Genomic DNA, 20,001 nt, shown 5'->3' with positions numbered 1-20,001 from the left:
CAACAAAACTGGAAAATTAACAATTCTCCAGTGTTAGGAAGAAAAAAAATACTAAGCTGGATTATTTTAGTGAACAAGCCCACTTTAAAGACACAATGACATCTTGTTTGCATACGCTCTAACATTTGGTAGCTCTTAGTAGTGGTTACCAGCATGGCAAAAAAAGCATACATAATTGCTTAAACTAGCTCCTTTGTGTGTGTGGTTAGCCACAGTTATAGATATAGCATTTCTGCCAGGGCTCATCTTGCTAGAAGGGTGGAGTATTTTGTTAACGTGCTATACTTAGTAGTCTTTTCCCTCAAAAGCTCAGAATGTGGGGCCTAGTCCTATCCATCGGTACACCCAGCACCTGGGTTGGTTTAATGTTGCTGATGTAAGACACAGTGCCGTGGTAGAGATCTCGCTTCATCTGTGAGGCTCTTAACGAGCTGTAACGTGTGTATGAGCACTGGTAGGCTGACTGTATGTGAGTATCACCTAATGTTTATGCGTGTGTCTATGAGTAATATGGGAAGCCGAAAGGTCCTTGTTGAGGCAGCATAATGCAGTTCAAACCAAGCCAGGGTAATCCTGGATTAGAGTTTAGGAGATGGGGTCACCCAGCGGTCACAGACAGAACTGTGAAGGTAGGGGAGGCCAAGGGTGGGGACTGGGTTGCCACACAACGCAAGTGGGGAATGACAGAAGTTGACAAATATACAATGACAGGGTAGTGGGTGTAGAGATAGTGACGTGTAGCAAAAAGAGTGTAAGGGATGTTTTGGAAAAGGACGTGTGAATAGATGTGAAAGAGGTTTCCGTTGGGATGGGCAGATTCAAAGAGTGTCACAGCACCTTGGACTGTTAAAAATATGGTTCAGTGATTGGCTAATTAACTGATCATCGCACTCTGACCTTATATTACAGGGTGATTTGCGGTCTGCTGTGTGTCAGTTCAGTACTGTCTAGTAAAGGAGGAGGAGGTTGTACTTTCAGGTGCTTCCTTATTTCCTTATTGTGGTCACCACAGCAGATGGATCTGCATGTTTGATTTGGCACACATTTTATGCTAAATGTCCTTATTTAAAAAAATCCTACCATGAAGTAAAGAGGGTTTAATCTAAATGCATACACAATGTGTCTAATGATTCATTCAGACTTGTACAGTTGCCAGCAACTTCTATCCACTTAAGTGTATGAATTGTTATATTATTATTTTGGCATTTCTTTTGAAAGTCATATTTCAGCCAAAATAAAGCATTTGTATGGGTGACCAAAAAATGAAAGGATTTTGAGTTAGGAGTAAGAATAATGCTTCTTTTTGTCAAGTAAAAAGACATATTAAATGCATTAAATGAAACTGTAAAGTTTGATGGTGTAGACATTCTTAAAACATTAGGGTCTGTCTGAAATGAAAAAAATAAAAACAACTTAGAAATATTGTTTCCTAAGGTCAGACCAGGGAAGGAAGTATTCTAAGAAGATAGCAGCACAGTTTCTTTAGCCTCTCACTTTCTATTTCCATACCATTCCTAAACCCGTATTTTCTTATTTTTTAGCCATTCTGCTATTACTTAATTATGGGATTTGGGTCATTTGTCTTGTTTCATCACCCAGAGTGTCTTCTAAGGTTCAGGGCATGGACTGCTTCCCTGACATTGTCTCGTAAAATTCACTCATTTTTAATTCATTGTCCTTTAAAGGATTGCAAAGCAGTCCCAGACTATGATACCTCCTCCCCCATGCTTCAAGGCTGGTTGAAGTTTTGTTGTTAGTGTACAGTGTCCTTTAAACATTTTTTTTCTTCATCTGTGTAAAGAATATTGTTGGAAGTGTTGGAATACATCTAGGGGATGATTTACACACTTTAGAGGTGCTGCAGTTTTTTTTTATGTACTTGTTTTTGTTTTCTTATAGAAGAAATATGACCAAAGAGCAAGTTGTACTGATTTCAGCAGTTTTTCTGCATTTTAGCAGAGTTTTTCTGCTACTCTTGGATTAACAAAAATCAAAAAGGAATGAAGTGTTATTAGAAGCATGTATGAGAATAGAAAAGGACCTAAAGGAACAAGAGAAGACATGCATAAGCATAGTATCACTGTTTCCTGAGTGCTGACGTGTTAACTGTCCTGTTGCTACTTAGCATTTTTAAGATTCATTTAGACCATTCATTTTCTGTTTCTCTCCTCAGGGTCATCAGGTATCCAGACAAGGGGTGTTACACTCCCAACCTCGGAAGAACCTGAAGGATCCCTGCACCACCGCCAACAGCACCATCATCAGTCTTCTCTGTTTCACTCCCACAGCTCAACCTCCTCATCCTGCCTCTCTCCCTCTCAGGAGTGTTGCCTGGATGTCTCACTGTCTCACAACTCCCATCGCGTACAGCCCTCCAAATACAGTCTGCTCCATGTCAACAAAATCCTGCGTGCCAAGAAGCTGCAGAGACAGGCCCGTACAGGAAACAACATGGTAAAGAAGAGGGGGCCTGGACGTCCTAGGAAACACCCGTTACCCTCCCCACCACCGTCCCCTCCACCTGTGGTAGAGTTGAATCAAGTCCGGCACCGGGAGAAAGGGGTGGAACGGTTAGCAGAGGGAAGAGGGTGGGAGGGTGATACTGTGACTGATGCTATTGAGTCGGTAGTCCAGGGGCAACGCAGAAAAGGTCAGAAGCGAAAGCACTGGGAGAGAGAAGGGGATGAGGAAGAGGAGGAGGATGTGGAAGAGGACAGGGAGGCTGAAGACATGGAGGGACACTTGCCTGAAAGAGAGGAAAACCTAGGGAGCCTTGTGGCAAGGTCCAGACCTGGGACAGGAAGGAGCTGGCTTACCCAAGATGAGCTACAGAGCCTTCATGGGTAAGCAAATTATAATACACTATTGCATATTCAACAAGACTGGACTTGAGAGACTCTTCTCTATGACAGTGAAAACTAATATTAGGATTCAGTGGTGGTATGTATAACATTTATTAAGTCCAGTTGTCACTAGAAACCAAGTCATGTTTCTATCTTTAGCTCAGTGGAAACCAAGCCAGATGGCCACTGCTCATCAGAGGGCCCAGGCCCTGTCTCCAGGGAACAAGCTCCACCTATGCCCATAGCCACCCAGCGAGAGAAAAGACCAGCACGACCTCCGAAGAAGAAGTTCCAGAAAGCGGGGTTATATTCTGATGTGTACAAAACTGAAGAGTGAGTCTTAGAGGCGACAGCAACACTTCATAGTGTCATACAGTTTTTCTGCACAGCCAGTGAAATGCCTTCACATTTTTCTTTTCCTCTTCAACAGCCCCCGTAGTCAGTTTCTGCAGCTGAAGAAAGAGAAGCTAGAGTATATACCCGGGGAACATGAGTATGGATTGTTTCCTGCTCCAATACATGTTGGTGAGTTTTAAAATTAATTAGTTGAGATTTTTGCTATTGATTTATTTTATGATCATCAAAAGAAAAGAATTTAAGAAGCAACTGAGGAGTTTTTAAACACTAAAAATCAAGTTATTTATTTATAGTGTAGTCATTTAACCATTTACCTAACAAGTAAACGACAGAAAAGAGACAAATTGGGGAATATGGGAACAGCTGAAAGTAGATTTAATTATTTATTTAGTTGAAGTTTTGAGCACATTTCTTAAATTTCTTTATGCAGAATTCAGTCGTTGGCAGGTTTCACAAATTTGAATTTCTCAGTTAGCTGTATGACTTGCCAAGGGAGGGAAAGTAAAACCTAGAAAACCTCATTTTGCTTCAGTCCGTGTCCAAGATTCAAACGGCTCTAGTAAATTATCCAGATAAACCTGTTTCTTGGAACAGGACTCTCCTCTGTTTATCACAGGCCTGTGTTTTCAGCTATGATAAGATGAAGCATAAATACAACGGACTGATTTTTCTCTCTTCCCAAATCCCCACCCACCCACCCAGGAAAGTACCTGAGACAGAAACGCATTGACTTCCAGTTGCCTTACGACATCCTATGGTTGTGGAAACATGATCAGGTGATCAGTCTTTCTGAGGTTCTTAGTATGTATTTTTGTTTCGACCACTTTTGCATTTACCGCTCTATTTCTTCCTTTCAGCTACACAAGAGGCCTGATGTCCCCCTTTATAAAAAAATAAGATCAAGTGAGTGAATGGATTTTTTATTTTTTTTTAATTTCAATTTTTTTTTTATATAATTTGTAGCTTTGTTAAACTCAGGTGTTTCCCTATAAATATATAAGATAAGGATGTTTGCTTCACTGGTTACAAAAACAGGAATTAAAGATGTGTGTCTACAGTTCAACTTTGTGTGTCAAACACTGTAAGAATGATATGGTAATACTCTGTTTTATGTTTTATAGATGTTTATGTGGATGTGAAGCCTCTCTCTGGTTATGAAACAACTACATGCAACTGTAGACTTCCCGAAGACTCAACTGAAAAAGGCTGCATGGATGAATGCTTGAATAGGTAAAGATACACCATCATAATTGGCTGTTTTCAACAAGTCTCATGTTACTTTTCAGTATTCAGATGAAGCCATGTGCTTGTTTAGAAATGTTATTTTACATCGCTTTGTTTTAGGAATTAAGTGATTTTGAATAGAGGGCAAAACATGGTGTCAAGACAGGAATGCCAGCCATTGCACTCCATCTCCATCTTCAGGCTGTCTTTCTCTCCAGTCAAACCCATCTCCATAGGAAGGGGATTTTTATTTTTTTTTATTGTTTGTAACCAGTATATCCTCTTCAATCTGACATCTTAAGTGTTGCAAACCTATTGAGTTTTTAGCATGCAGCAGAGCAAAGTAAAAACAGTAATGTGCTTCAGATGTTGTACAGAAACCATGCCTCAGGGGTGCTGAAAACAAGCAAGCACTGGCTGTTGAAAATATCCCTGTGGCACTGCAGCAGTTGACAGCGTTTTGTAACAGCTTGGCAAAGGTGTTAGTTTCTTCCATGGTTCTGATTGGATAGGACATTTTACAGTTGAGAATGAGTGGACTGATTCAGAGGTCTGGAGTTTTGGGGATGGGGGGGTTGTCATGGTAATCAAGAAGCTTCTCGGATGACAGGTAATAACATCTTCAAGAAACTTACATAAGTCCAGTTGCTTTTCTTTCCAAGCTCCAATAATGGCAGCTTTATTTTATAATTTTTTTAAAAAATTATTTTTCACAGGATGAGCTTTGCTGAGTGTTCTCCCAGCACGTGTCCATGTGGAGATCATTGTGACAACCAGCATATCCAGAGACACGAGTGGGTCCAGTGTCTGGAGCGTTTCCGCACTGAGGGCAAAGGGTGGGGCATCCGCACCAAGGAGTCTCTCCGCTCAGGACAGTTCATCATTGAGTATTTGGGTGAAGTTGTTAGCGAACAGGAGTTCAGGTGAGATGGACATCTTCATTGCTATACAATGAAACTAGTGTTAGATGATGTATATTTCTTTCTCTTATCTTCAACACATTCCTACCTTCCATGTTTTAGGAGTCGCATGATGGAACAGTACTTCTCCCACAGTGGCCACTACTGCCTGAACCTGGATAGTGGCATGGTGATTGATAGCTACAGAATGGGCAATGAAGCGCGTTTCATAAACCACAGCTGTGAACCCAACTGTCAGATGCAGAAGTGGTGAGTGTCACAGCAGCCTTGAACTGTTTCCCTGCTAATGCCCTTGTGGTGCTTTTAGGTGCTTACCAAAGAACAGATTTGGCTAAGCCTTTTTGGCTCTGAGCACGAGCAGTTGCCACAAGTTGTTAGGGATGGGATAGAGGCCTGGTGTGAACCACATTTGGTTTACAGATATAGAGTACTGCTTTTATACTCACTATGTGTCTATAATAGTCCAAATCGGTATAGGTTACCATGTGAGGCAGATATTGTCAGGTCGATTTAGTCACAGGGGATATTAGGGCACAGTGTTAAACAAGTGATGCTGTTCGATGTGACAGCAGTGTCACAGGAGCTCATTGCAAAGTCTTCTAGCTTGGTACTTCAGTATTTCGGTGGCTTTCTTGAAAGTCGGGGCATGTTAAAATAGACCAGCCTATTACCTAAATAGGCTGTCTGTGTGTTATTAAAATGGTCTTCTCTGCAACCGACTATAGCTATAACACACTAGGAATGGCCCAAAAGATGGTACCGTGGAATTTAGACAACTGGAGACAAGGCCAGCTACATAAAGTCCAGCCACGACCAGGGGTTATAGTAGGTAACAGTGCAGTATAATGATGTTGCAGCTCAAAATAATGTTTATTTATTGTGTGCCTCGCTTGGTGCAGCCCCTCTGTCTGAAATGAGCTATTTAACTCTTTTCTCATTAAAGCCACTCTACCTTTAAGACCATTTGATTGCTGCTACTGGCAAACAAAAAAGGTTGGAGCAGCAGGTTTGGAGAACAGGACATCCACCCTCACAAAAATACCAGTAACTAAGCATTTAATGCTGTCTGAAGCCTGTTATTACCTCCGCAAACACAGAACTGATTATTTGAAAATGTGCCATGTGGAATATGTGCAGGCACCATAGTAACAGTATGTAATAAATAACGCAGAAATTGGGGAAAAGTCTATTATATTCATGCAGCTGTACAGTTAAACCAGTTGAACAGACCTTGATAAGTAGTCACAGTGAATGCTAGGCAGTATTTGTTGCCTCTCTTTTGGTATCGTACATAATAGCTCTAAAAGACACACGTGTTGCAGGTGCACCGCTCTGTAAATGAGAAGGCTCTACCTTGAAACCCCAACCTTATTAATGTGGTTGTGGTAATCTGATGAGATCACCTCACTCCTTTTCTTCCAGTGTTCAGAGACCTTAATGGCTTAAAGCCCTTACACCTGCCAAAACAATTCTCTTTTTTTCCTGAGGGCTTGTTCTCGCAGCATGTTTAAATCCACAGCTCATGGAGACCTGGCTGAGCAGGCCTCCCTTTGCCTCGCTTTTCTAAGTGAAACCTGCTTAGTTTATCTTTAGTTCTTTTAGTGAACGTGCCAACTCCGTTAGAGGATTTGATTGTTGAAAGCTAATGACGACATAGAGTTTACTATCACGTTGTACCCTCTGCCCTCCAACGTAGAGCAGTTCACAATCTAGGACACAGGTCTGCAGGTGCCTGCGTGCACTCCTGAAATAAAAGACTCTACAAGGATGGAGGATTTTCAGCACAAAGCCTGACGAGTCATCCGTCTTGTCACAGAAGAGAGATTACATGCAGCCGGGCCTTAGATACAGCTGTAGTGGCTGAAGACAATGCGCTGAATCAGCTTTTTACCCCTATATAAGGAATAAATTATCAAGCGGCTGGCAAGCAGAATGGTGTGTTTTATTCTTACAAGAATAGTGAAAAGCTGGAGCGCTGCTTCATTTGGAGAGAGGAAGAAAGGCATTACTTGTTGAACATTTGTCACACTGACTATTCCCTTTTTGTCCCAATTTTAAAACTGGGTTTGATGTAATTGACTAATATTACATTTTAACTTTAAAATGAAAGCTTTGCTTCAGGGAGAAATTTGTGTTTGTACATCCTTGTGTAAAAGGGATATAATATGTTTTGGATGTAGTTAGTGATTTTTTTTTTATCCCTAGCCTAGAACTATACCCCTTGAAAAAGTGAATCTTTTCATGTGATCAAGTCAAAATGTTCACTATTAACCTGAAAAATAGACATTTGGGTATAATTATATAATGAACTGAAATCATATACCTGTTACCTAACCTTTTGGAAAGTGTGATTCAGTACTTAGTACCGTTTCCTCACAGCAACAAATGTTCTGGATTTGGATCTCTTGGTTGATGGAAGCATCTAAGTGTGGTTTGCACTTGGACTTTGTGATTTTCCCTCAGTTGTATGTGTTAAAGCACTTATGTTGCAAAGAATGGAGTGACCTATGAATATCATTAACTGTATATAAAAGGTGGACTGTTTTGAATACCTCCATTCTGTTTCTTCTGAGCCAGAGCAGACTAGAACTGGTGACGTGCTAAACCTTAAGCTGAAACTAGCAAGCTTGACTCATGAGATTTGTAAAATTGTAAAATGATTTTAGCCAAAGAGCTACTGTCCCTGATGACATTTCTTAATTTGAAGTGTGAATACATTGCAATAAAGTGCCAGCAGCAAAAACTGCACCATGCTGTAAATTTAGCAATATAGCATGGGAGTCTATGAAGATTGGTTTGCTTTTGGATTCAGCCTCAAGAGTCCTCGAGAGGAACTGTCTGCAAGCTGCTGGTCAGTGAAACCACAAAAACACTGCAAATAGAAGTTCATGTAGTATCCTAGTTGTTGTACAGGCCCTTTTGGGACAGTTGTTACTACAGTAAGCTCAGATTTTGAAATGGAATCACCGAACTGCTATTTTATAAAAACTGTTCCAGAGCCTGTGGGCAGGTTAAAACTTACCATGCTTCTTTGCTTCCTTTCAAAGCGGAGAATATCTCCTTAAGTATTAAAAATCTCATAAAAGCTTCACTCATTGTAATATACTCATTTCTTGCAGGTCAGTGAACGGGGTGTACAGAATAGGTCTCTTTGCTCTCAGAGACATCAGCAGCGGGACTGAGCTCACCTACGATTACAACTTCCGTTCCTTCAATACAGAAGAGCAGGTGAAGCACTAGGAACAGTTTTGGAAGAACGCTTATTTTCAGACGTTCTGTTGCACCTGTGCATATTTCTCACATACTGTACTGCACTTTTCTCTGCAGCAAGTTTGCAAATGTGGCTCAGAGGGCTGCAGGGGCATCATTGGAGGGAAGAGCCAGCGTATTAATGGGTTGCCTGGGAAATCAGGAGGGACTCGGCGGCTCGGTCGACTCAAGGAGAAGAGGAAGTCCAAACACCAGCTCAAGAAACGAGTGAGTGATGCATATAGATGGAAGTGGTGAGAGTTTGCGGTGGGATCAGGTCACTTGTAATTAAGACTGGATAATGGCTTTTTTTTCCCTATTACACAGAAAAGGATTCCCTTGCAGCTTAATATCTTGTGTTAAAAAATTTTAATGAGGGAAAACTAACATTTTAATTGAATAGAAATCTAACTATCCTGGTAGATTTCAGGTGCAGTATCTATGTAGGGCACAAATCTTTCTTTGTCTCAGAGGTGCTCTTAGTGGGCCACGGGATTTCTAAAAAAAGTAACTCGGAGTACCTTAAAGGGTATAGTTTTGCATTAGTGACCTAAAATGTTTTCTGAACTTGCATGAAATCAGGAGTAACCTGCAAGTTATAGTGGGTTCCTCATTAATCATAATGGCAGTTCAATCCCCAACCCTCATTTAATCCCTCTGTGGCTCCTAAAGACTGAAGAGCACCTTGAATGGTGTTGTCACCGATGTGTGTGAATGAGAAACTGTTTAAGATGAGAAGACGGGGATTGTTTAATGGGACTTTTGTTATCTTCAGGAGGAAGAGTCAAGTGACAGCAGCAAGTTTTACCCTCATCTGATGAAGCCCATGTCCAACAGAGAGAGGTAAAAACATAAACGGACACACAAGATAAGAAGAGGAAGCATAACTCTAGTGGGCCAACTGATAAATTGTGTTTGGGTTCCCACGCATCCTTAAAAGTATAAATCTGACCTGTAGGCTTGTGAGAGGTTTGATATTTTAAGGTGGTAATACTAGTATCAATGAAATATGTTTCTTTAACTGTGAGTGCAATGACCTTTTAAATTTCTGCATTTTTGCTGAAAAAAATGGTAACAATGAGAATTTAAGCAGTTGAGCCCACTTTTTCCACTGCTTGTTGATGATCAGTCAGGAGACAAAATGTTTCTCCCACTGAAAATGCAACATCCAGATGAGCAGAATTAACTTTCTGGGATTTCCTTACCTGATAATTGAGCATGCGTCAAGTCAACCACCCACACAGTTTCCAAAGTGATTTCCTGTTTCAGTCACATGAATCAAGCAGGGATAAAATAGCAGAAACTTTTTTTTTAGTTTTAAAAAGCCATCACCAGTGATAGACATAATTACAATTCCTTTAAGACTTGTACACAGGAATCTGCTTGAACCCCTCATTCATATGCACCTGGGAAGCCTCGACACATTTTTATTAAATTTTTTTTTCCATTGCACTTAATGCTTGCTTCTCCATTCTAATAGTGTGGTTTATTAATACACAAGACATATATATGTCATTTAAAAGTAAAAACTTCTCAACTCATGAGGTGTGAGTTGATGGTAACACATTTAAACGGTCTCCTTTGATTTCCAGAAACTTTGTGTTGAAGCATAGAGTTTTTCTCTTGAGGAACTGGGAGAAGATGAGGGAGAAACAGGAGCTGCTGAAAAGAGAGGGCGAGAGAGAGAGGGATGCCAGCAGCCTGTCCATGTATACGCGCTGGGGAGGAGTCATCCGTGATGATGGCAACATCAAGTCAGGTACAAGCTTAAGAAATTCAGTTGCAAGTAATTTAAGCTATGTAAAGAATAGTGTACCATAAAGGGGACACGGACATTTATTTTTGAAATGTAGACAAAATTCAGAGACTGTAAATATGCAGATGTTTTAGACGTTAATGCTGAATGGTCATATCTTGTGTCCAGATGTGTTCCTGACGCAGTTCTCAGCCCTGCAGACGTCACGGTCGGTACGCACACGAAGGCTAGCTGCAGCCGAGGAAAACACAGAAGTAACACGCACCGCTCGCCTTGCTCACATCTTCAAGGAGATTTGTGACATGATAACCAGCTACAAGGGTGAGTGACCCCGGTCACGCTGATATTCTCATTAGTATGACCTCTAGCCTGATCTGGGGTCTGATCAGGCTTCTTGAAGGAATCTTTCAGTGCCTCGGTGTAGCTGTCCACTGTTTACTGAATGATAAGAATCTGTGATTGAAAAATGATGACAGGAATGTTATTATTTTCTCTTAATCTCAGACTCTGCTGGTCAGACACTTGCTGCCCCGCTGGTGAACCTCCCATCTCGAAAGAGGTAAGAGTGTAAACCTGCATATCGACAAGCTGTTTCATGTTTACTAAACAGCGCCTACTTATGTTATCTGGTCTATCTGTGTACAGCACCCACGTAGTGTAACAGTTTTATCTCTCGCCACACACAATCGTGACAGCTTGTGTGTTGATGCTTGTCCAGTATTGATAGTAATCAGCTGGTGTCAAAACAATAGCAGCTTATTATTTTTCTTCAGCTACATGGTAAAAAAAAAAAGCTGTTATAATCTGGGATTTGTTGCTCTGTATGCTCATAGAAATTTGAGTTTTGGTTGAATCTGATTTAATAAGTTTTGAACTGAATGTTCTCCTTCCTTTTTTTGTCCTCCCACCCACCTCTGCTACTGACAAACCAAATTTGGAGCCTAATTCTTTTATCTTTGTGCACCATCAGGAACAGCCAGTACTATGAGAAGGTGTCTGACCCGCTGGACCTGAGCACCATTGAGAAGCAAATCCTCACGGGCCATTATAAGACGGTTGAAGCATTTGACACAGACATGCTCAAAGTATTTCGCAATGCTGAGGTAGGCAAAGGACCAGTTCACATGTTTGTAGTAGAAGAAATTAGGATTTTATTTATTAGTAATGATCAGAAGCTGTTCAAGTAAAGCAGCTAAACTGAGGAACTCAGATCTCCGTGATGCATTCCTTAGTTTGCATTTTTAGAGCCATAAAAAAAGAGGTAGATTAATCCAATGAGGATTTTAAAAAATGCGGGTAGAAATTGAGGTGCACTCACTAGCCACTCAATGTAACCATGCCTAGATGACCTGAATATTTTTATTTAGAAACTCAGTGAAATGTAAATACCAGCATATTAGTTTGTTCTATCATCTCTGCTCTCTCTTAATTACTTGCTAGCTCTCTCAATGAGTACTTCCTTTATTGATCTTTTAACTTTAATTTTTATATTGCTAGACAATAAGATTCCTGATTCATCCATTATTAATATTATTGATATATATACTTCATTGTGTGAATGGAACAGCTGCACATAAACTTGAAAATCACTGAAGATGTAGAGAGTAAGAGTCTATGAAGCAGCTGGAAATAAATTGTTCCTATTTCAACTGGTGAAAATTCACAAGTTTATGCTGCTAGTAGTCTAATAACATGTCCTGAGGGATACACTCATCCATGAAAATGATAGTTTTCTGAAATTTTTGGTTTGGTGTCAAACTACTTGCTTAATCAGTGTCATAGATCTGTTAGTCCGTTTGTTAGCAGTCATTAGAAACTCAAACATGCTGGTGGCACGAAGGCATTCAGCTGTTGGAGCATCCAGTCTTAATCTTTGAGTGACGCAGCCATGCCGTGGACTCTTGTGTGTAATCCCAGACTCTTAGAGCTCAATTATCAAAGGGCCTCATCAAATTGATACTTAACGCTGTTATTGTGCAGCTTCAACACTTTCTTCCTCCCACTCAGTCATTGCTTTTCTTTCTCCTGTCTCGCACACAAAAACCTCCCAAATGGAACATAACTTCGCGACTGCTGATCCTGTGTGCACATGTTGCAAGGCTGTTTGATTTACATCTGTATAGCTAAGCAGTTTAAACAAGTGCCACTTGAAAAGCTCTCAGGGAAGCTTACTCTTCCAGTCAGAGAAGTTTGAAGTGGACGTATAAATTAGAATCACCCTCTCGCCCCAAGGCCCTTTCTGGCGGACTGAAAAAGTGTGAGAGGAATGTGAATTACTGTTGAATTACTGTTGAATGTGGGTGTAGCCTTGCCGGTGAAATTTTGGCAGCTGCAAAGACAGTTTTGAATGAATCTTTCTGTGTCGGTGACCTTTGTCCTGCAGGAAATGGCCCGTAGACTTTCAAGGATGAACAACTCAAAGCCTTAACCGTGCGAGTGAATGATGAGCGTGTAATTCTGGGGTCAAATGAGCATTCCTCGGCTTTAAATATCATCACTTTATGGTGTCTGTGAGGTCCTGTTGTCCTTTTGCTCTGCCAGTAACGGATTGATTTAAAAGATTTTCAGCAACTGTCTCGTTTTCCCACCAGAAATATTATGGGAAGAAGTCATCGATAGGCAGAGATGTCTGTCGGCTGCGGAAAGCCTACTACAGTGCTCGTAATGAAGCTGCAGTCCAGATTGATGAGATAGTGGGCGAGACCGCTAGCGAGGCAGACAGCTCAGACTCGCTGGACCGTGACCACGGTCATCACCACCACACAGGAGGGCCCGGGTCTCACGACAAGGATGACGATGTCATCCGTTGCATCTGTGGAATGTACAAGGATGAAGGCCTGATGATTCAATGTGAAAAGTGTATGGTAAGTAAAAAAATATCAGAAACAGTCTTTACTTCGACCTCTCTTCTTTTATCTCACTTGCTGATGGTGTAGAACTATTTTAGCATCTCTCTAAAGACTTTACCTATCCGAGAAGTACTTTGTCAAGGAGATTTTCCATGCAGAGGATGCAGGCAGTCTTTTGTGTGTGTTGTCTGTTATTTTTAGATACAGAAAATGAGGAGGATAACAAATACTGAAGGAGCTTAAGTTCAGAGGTTCAGAAACAGTCGAGGTGGTGAATCACTAACGCAGAGGGTTTTTTTTTTTTGGGTTTTTTTTTAGCATTTCATTCGAGCTGTAACTCAATGTTACTTACAGTAACTGGTTTGAAAAGTCTTCTTATTTCTTTTTTGTCTTATGCATTTATGTGATTTAATAATTTTTTTCCATCATAGGTGTGGCAGCACTTTGACTGTATGCGACTGGAGACTGAGGTGGAGCACTATCTGTGTGAACAGTGCGATCCCCGGCCTGTAGATAGGGTGCGTCTGTTGTTTCGAAACCACAGTGGATGATGAACTCCTTAAAGTCTGGGGGTTTTTTTGTTGTTGTTGTTGTTGTTTTTTGGCTAGAAGTGTCTCAGATGTGTCTTATCCTCACTACAGGAAGTCCCCATGATACCCCAGCCCAGCTACGCCCAGGCTGGCTCTGTCTACTACATCTGTCTCCTTAGAGATGACCTGCTGCTACACCAAGGTATCTAAATCATAAAGCAATCGTAAGCTCACACATGCCTGGAAAACTCCCTGTACTCACAGAGAAATGTATCATTTTGATGCAATGATTTGCATGCTGTGTTACTCGAGGGCAGCCTGACGTGATTGATGTGGTTATACATGCAAAAGTGTGCACTTTTGACCACACCCAACCACATCTGCCTCAACGGTTAGGAGTGGTCAGAAGTGAAACAGCTTGAAACTTTGAATCAGAAACATTCATTTCAGTTTAAGGCTGAGTTGTTCTTTAAGGTTTGTTTTTGTCAATTATTTTATTGCAAATGCCATAATGTATTATTGCAACTTATCAATAGAAGATTGCTTAAAAAAGTTTCTCTAACTTCTCTGCAAACTTTAGACATACAAGAGATCTGCAGCGGAGAGAGTCTGATATTCTAGGTGACTTAAGTGGTCAGATTCTTGTGAGACATATTATTGTAGATAAGTAACTGATCTCTGTGTTTGTTTGTGTGCAGGTGACTGTGTGTATCTGATGAGAGACAGCAGACGCTCACCTGAGGGTCAGCCTGTCAGACAGTCTTACCGTCTCTTGTCTCACATCAACCGAGACAAACTCGACATCTTCCGAATTGAGAAGCTGTGGAAGAACGAAAAGTAAGTTTATTACCTAAACAGGCAGGGAGAATAACTGGGTGTGTGTGTGTTTCATTATTGTTCTAATGAAACTGTCCACTCACACTCTAAAGGGGTGAGCGATTTGCCTTTGGTCACCACTACTTCCGTCCTCACGAGACACACCATTCTCCATCGCGGCGATTCTACCAGAACGAGTTATTCCGCATGCCGCTCTATGAGATCATCCCCCTGGAGGCAGTGGTGGGAACCTGCTGTGTTCTCGACCTTTATACTTACTGCAAAGGTAAAAATGCACAAATGAACCCAAATATGTTAGCTGAACTGCTAGAACCATGTTGGAATTTGGTTAATATTCCCATTAAGTTTTGATAAACATACGCTATAGGAAAATGCATAGGCATGTGCTCACTTGAATGTTTTTTTCCTGCTCAAATACATCACGTCCCTGCTAATTCAGTGTGCATTCTTCTTAAAGGACGGCCAAAGGGTGTGAAAGAGCAGGATGTGTACATCTGTGATTACCGCTTGGACAAGTCGGCCCATCTGTTCTACAAGATCCATCGCAACCGTTTTCCGGTCTGCACCAAGCCATATGCCTTCAACCACTTCCCCAAGCGGCTCACGCCCAAAAGAGACTTCTCGGTGAGAGCGACAGGATTGCTGAGCCGGGATCTGTTACTGATTTACAAACACTAGAAAATGTGTTGAGAATGGAAGCCATGTTTTAGCTGGGGTCTTTTTTTTTTCTTTCTCTGTGTTTTAGCAACCAAAGCTTATAAAATTGGGTCACACAAGAAATTATTTTAAAAAAACACATTCACACAGAGTTAATGTAGTGTTGTATGCACCAGACTAATAGTTTATATTTGTTGTAGTGTTAGCTTTTGTTATGATGACAGCTGTCAGATTTGTATGATTTTAGAACTTGATACAGTACAGTCTCATGGAACAGATGCACCGAAAGCCTCATCCAGCCAAGTCTGCTTGTGTTGAAAAATGAGACCAAGTTAACAGAATCCAGAACTTTTATTTTCTTTTTTTTTCTTTCTTTAAAAAAAAAAACAATACAAAAAGGGATATCCTTGTCAGCACTTACCTTTTGACCTCAAGGTTTTAATTACTTCTTATTTTGTACTCGTGGAGGGTAACTTGGATGTTAGTCAGGGTGGACTTTCCCTAAGTGGGTTTTTTTTTTTTTTTTTTTTTTTTTTTTTTTTTTTTTCTCTACATTTTAAAACCCTATCTACTTGAAACGTACGTGCTTTATGTTAAATTTCATTTTTGGCTTTCTTGCAGCCTCATTATGTTCCTGACAACTATAAGAGGAACGGCGGCCGATCAGCCTGGAAAAGCGAACGACCCAAAGAAGCTGGAGGCTGTGAGGACGATGCCTCTTCCTGCGACCGGGGTGAAGATATCCCACCTGAGGGAGAAGATGGAAGAGGAGTGGAAGACGACATGGATATGGCTTCAGAAGATTCCGCACTTCTTTCAGCCAAGCCTAGAAGACCAGAACGGGAAAGGGAGACAGGAGAAGAGGAGGACGAGGAGGATGGACAGGAAGCCGATGAGCGCAAGGGGCTGGAAGAACGTTCAGCTGAGAGGATTGGAGAGTTGCTTGAAGTTCCATCATCCTCGACTTCATCGCCACTACACCACCCAGCTCTGGGCAGGAGGGAGGCCCAGCGGGAACGACTGAACAAGATCCTGCTGGATCTGCTGCACAGAACACCCAGCAAGAACGGTGAGGGACTGGGAACAAAGGAGGGGGGTAGGTCAACAGATAAATGAGGGTTAAAGTTTAAGGTCACTTTGCTGTGACACGTCATTTGAACGTGTTGGATCATTTTTTTTAAAACTACTACTATTTCTGAAAGAATAAGCTTGAAGTTGGGGCAAGAATCTGTCCATAAGAAGCATAGGATGAAGAGGAGATCATATTTATGTTCTATTTTATGTCACCTAAAAATATCAAAATTTAGACCAACGCTTCAAGGAAAATTCCCATTTACCTCAACCTGGCAAATTTACCATTAATATGGCTGTAGTGGCTTTAAGGGTCATGCTCACTTTGCGATCATCACCTTTTTTTTTTAAGTTTTTAATCTGAACAGCATTTATTTGGGCGACAAGCATGAACTGCCTACAGTTTACCACAAGAGATAATTTTTTTTTTTTTTTACATCAATTAATTTTAATCATTTTTCAGTCTGACCGAATGTTGCCTGGAACGGGCATTGTACTAACCGCATTAGAAATCTTCATTCTGGGATACTTGCCAACTGACCAAATCACTGGCATACTCATCATCACACGTGTGTAGCTGACTTACACTGTGTTTATACTGTCTTCTGAGGAGAGTTGGCAGTTAAATGCAATGGCGGATTTACCCCATGGACCATTTTGAGGGCGAGAGGCTGTATCAGCTCGCTTGTCAGTATTGATTTTACCCAGAGTAAGCAGATGGATGAGGAGCTTAAACATAAAGAAGGAAAGACAGTACTCTGAAGATGGTGGCAGAGGCAACCTACCTCGGGAAACCGGTGGTGTTCCTGTCCTCACTGCTCTGCTAATGCCGACTGCTGCAAAGAAGGGGACCTTTGAATGTCTCAATGTGTCGAGCTGTGGAATTACAATTCATGAATTGAAAGCTTTGAAAACATTGCCATCCCCGAGATGGTGTTTCATCAACAAAAGACCAAGACTGGCCGGACTGAACTCTCAGCTTCCCATTTGGCAAGTAAGTAAAACGTCATTTCATGCGCTGGATTATTACACGTTACCCACTACAATACATTTGATAACCCGTGATATAGAAATACAGCCAAGTTTTGTGTTTACTGTCGGTCGGACTCAAAGACAAAACTAGTGATTCTAGTTGCCCAGATAAATGCTGTTCACATTTCCTCCAGTCTTTACAAGAGAGGACAAGTTGCAAAGTTGGCACGACACTTGAGGCCACATTAATGGGTTAAAATAAGTTACAATGTACCGGAGTTCCCTTTTAACACTTCATCTCACTTACTAATCTTAGCCTAACGTGAAAGATCCCCACTTAAAGACCATCAGAGGGTTGTTGCGGCGTAAAAAACCTTACACATCATATATCGGATCTGTCTGCTATGACAACCTCTTGCAAATAAAGTAGAAGCTGAAAGAAGCTTTTAAGTCAAGTCACAATGGGGAATTGCCCAGGATATGCTCATTTCCTAATGATTTGTCAGTCACAAGTTGTTAGCCAGTGAGCATCCAGTTTTACATTCAGATCCACCCCAGGCTCGTTACATCATACTTTAAAACACCAACATGGATATATGGTGAAAATAGTCAGCTTGAGGCCTCATAACATCACTTAACAAACTGATTGATGACGTCACAGTGACTACGTCCATCTTTTATAAAGTCACTAATTACGCTACTTGATACTTTGTATCATTACCAAAGAAACATTGTAATCTAATTGCAGTTAACAATATAATGATATGCCACCATATCAGCACAAATGTCTGTGCTCTTGCAGTTTCTTGTTGTTTTACAGTAAATTTGAAGTAATGTACATTCTGCTCTGCCGTGTTTGTCCTCTCTCCCACTTGGACTAAGCTCAGGCAGGTGGGCTGTACATGAACTATAAAAAGGCACATTTTTTTTAATTTTTCTCAAGAATTTATGTAATGCTTGTGAAACCCAACTATTTGGCTTGTAGATGCAATTTGTTTCTGATAAGACAAACATTATTTATCCAAAAAAAAAGGGAAATTCCTGTCACAGCAGCCAAAACATTAAACACACCCTGTAGTGGTTGCTAGTTTAGCCTACTGGGTTTAGTAAGTGATCCATATGCTGCAAGGCTAATGCAGAGGCCAGCGTTTGATCCACCCCAAGGCCATTTTTTACTGCCCCCCCCCTCCCAAAGGAAAAAAAAAGTGAGAAAAGCTCAATGGGAATAAATGAAATATGACCAAAGAAAAACCTCAGTATGTTTAAAAACTCCACAAAAGAAGGAGCTGAAATAGAAACAGATTAACTAAGCACCACAATAAATAGAACTCTAAATACAATAAATACTGATACTGTGGTATGAGGTCTTACCTGAGTTAAGAACATTACCTTACTACAAACAAATGATTAACGTGTTAAAGCCAGTATCTATCTCATCGATGTCTAAGCCAAGGTACCAAAGCCATATTTGGTGGATACAGACTAGTAATCCATTACCAGTGTTAAATGAATGAGCTGCCTTAAGCGACCCTGGGAATTATTATTTTATGTGTACAACAACATCAGACTTAATTTTTATTGCTTATTAACTGTTTAACAGATTATACTTGAAGCATTTTTGCATTAAAGTAACTTGCCTCCATGCGGCTGATTTTTTTTATTATTTTTTTATCTTTAATGTGATCGCCCTATGTCATCTATTTGTGTCCAAGCTGCTAATTTTCTCTCTCCTTCCAACTTTCTCCAGCCATTGATGTCACTTATCTCCTTGAGGAAGGCGCAGGGCGGCGCCTGCGGCGGCGGGTGCTCGGATTCAGCGATTTTGTAGGCAGAAAATAATGTTTCTATGTGCCTGTCAAGCACACTGCCTTTCACTGTCATGAGCAAGGGGCAGAAAATGGAGAGACAGCAAGAAGGGAAATGAGCATTGTTGGTTTTCCAGCCATTAAGGACCACAATGCATCCCTGGGGGCCTCTTCCAGTTTACCTCTTCCAAGACTGTCGTCTCAGCTCTGAGAGGGGTGGAGGGTGTTTGGAAGCACTGACTTCAGGAGCTCTCAAGGAGCACAAAGAGAGAGCTGACCCAGGCTTCTTGCTTATTTAAGTAGTATGATGCAAAAACTTTCTTTTTAAAAAAAGAAAAGAAAACGAACATAGGAGTTGTAACCCATGCATTTAAATGCATTGAACATTGAAAACATGGGTAGATGAATTCCACTAGCAAGCATCTGTAATGAAATAAGTGGTACTGAATAAGGATGGATAGAGGGGGAGGGATGGATTAATGATTCAGTCTGTGGGGGGGATATGAGTGCTGGAGAATTGTTCCCCCTAGTGGAACCTAGCTGCAATGAAACAAATGTAAGGGATGAGAGAAGAACTGCCCAGGGGCTGTGGGGTGGGGTAGGAATGGCATAGGAGAAATGTAAAGTTGAGCGGTGTGCTCAGATGCTGCTCATGAGAAAGAGAGAACAAGGGTGGTGAACTGCACTTTTGGTACCATGGATATTGTGAAGCTCTCTGTAATGTATCTATAATGAAAACACACTAACACTCTCACAGTATTGGATGATGCAGTCTGGAAGAAAAAAAAAGAAGCAAGTCTATTATCTTTTTCCTGTTATACTGTAGTAACTCATTTAGGAACAGAAGAGGCCTGTGGCGTGTTTGTTTTATTAGAGTAAAGGGAGGGGGTTTGGGAAGATGGAGCGTGCGCGCTTTTGTCAGTAAAAGTGT

At 41.0% G+C, this 20,001-nt stretch overlaps 1 protein-coding gene across 1 annotated transcript in view; it reads left to right on the top strand.

The window, feature by feature from the left end:
- ash1l (ash1 (absent, small, or homeotic)-like (Drosophila)) overlaps window positions 1-19,995 on the top strand; it is a 31,256-nt gene extending 11,261 nt beyond the window's left edge. Inside the window, exons 5-27 of the mRNA XM_005927621.2 lie at window positions 2,174-2,843; window positions 3,003-3,176; window positions 3,274-3,368; window positions 3,903-3,976; window positions 4,058-4,103; window positions 4,322-4,430; window positions 5,141-5,347; window positions 5,447-5,593; window positions 8,464-8,572; window positions 8,672-8,821; window positions 9,369-9,436; window positions 10,186-10,352; window positions 10,518-10,670; window positions 10,854-10,908; window positions 11,320-11,452; window positions 12,941-13,213; window positions 13,630-13,716; window positions 13,840-13,930; window positions 14,427-14,565; window positions 14,658-14,830; window positions 15,023-15,189; window positions 15,844-16,291; window positions 19,013-19,995. Of these exons, the coding sequence (XP_005927683.1) occupies window positions 2,174-2,843; window positions 3,003-3,176; window positions 3,274-3,368; window positions 3,903-3,976; window positions 4,058-4,103; window positions 4,322-4,430; window positions 5,141-5,347; window positions 5,447-5,593; window positions 8,464-8,572; window positions 8,672-8,821; window positions 9,369-9,436; window positions 10,186-10,352; window positions 10,518-10,670; window positions 10,854-10,908; window positions 11,320-11,452; window positions 12,941-13,213; window positions 13,630-13,716; window positions 13,840-13,930; window positions 14,427-14,565; window positions 14,658-14,830; window positions 15,023-15,189; window positions 15,844-16,291; window positions 19,013-19,104 (3,827 nt within the window). The 3' untranslated portion in view covers window positions 19,105-19,995. The remainder of the gene's footprint in view (window positions 1-2,173; window positions 2,844-3,002; window positions 3,177-3,273; window positions 3,369-3,902; window positions 3,977-4,057; window positions 4,104-4,321; window positions 4,431-5,140; window positions 5,348-5,446; window positions 5,594-8,463; window positions 8,573-8,671; window positions 8,822-9,368; window positions 9,437-10,185; window positions 10,353-10,517; window positions 10,671-10,853; window positions 10,909-11,319; window positions 11,453-12,940; window positions 13,214-13,629; window positions 13,717-13,839; window positions 13,931-14,426; window positions 14,566-14,657; window positions 14,831-15,022; window positions 15,190-15,843; window positions 16,292-19,012) is intronic.
- Window positions 19,996-20,001: the final 6 nt, after the last annotated feature.

Source organism: Haplochromis burtoni, unplaced genomic scaffold (assembly GCF_018398535.1).
Source record: "Haplochromis burtoni strain Fernald_Lab_line unplaced genomic scaffold, NCSU_Asbu1 Contig_90, whole genome shotgun sequence".
NCBI lineage: Eukaryota > Metazoa > Chordata > Actinopteri > Cichliformes > Cichlidae > Haplochromis > Haplochromis burtoni.
Note: the sequence above shows the minus strand (reverse complement) of the source record. Positions and strands in the feature narration are given on the sequence as shown.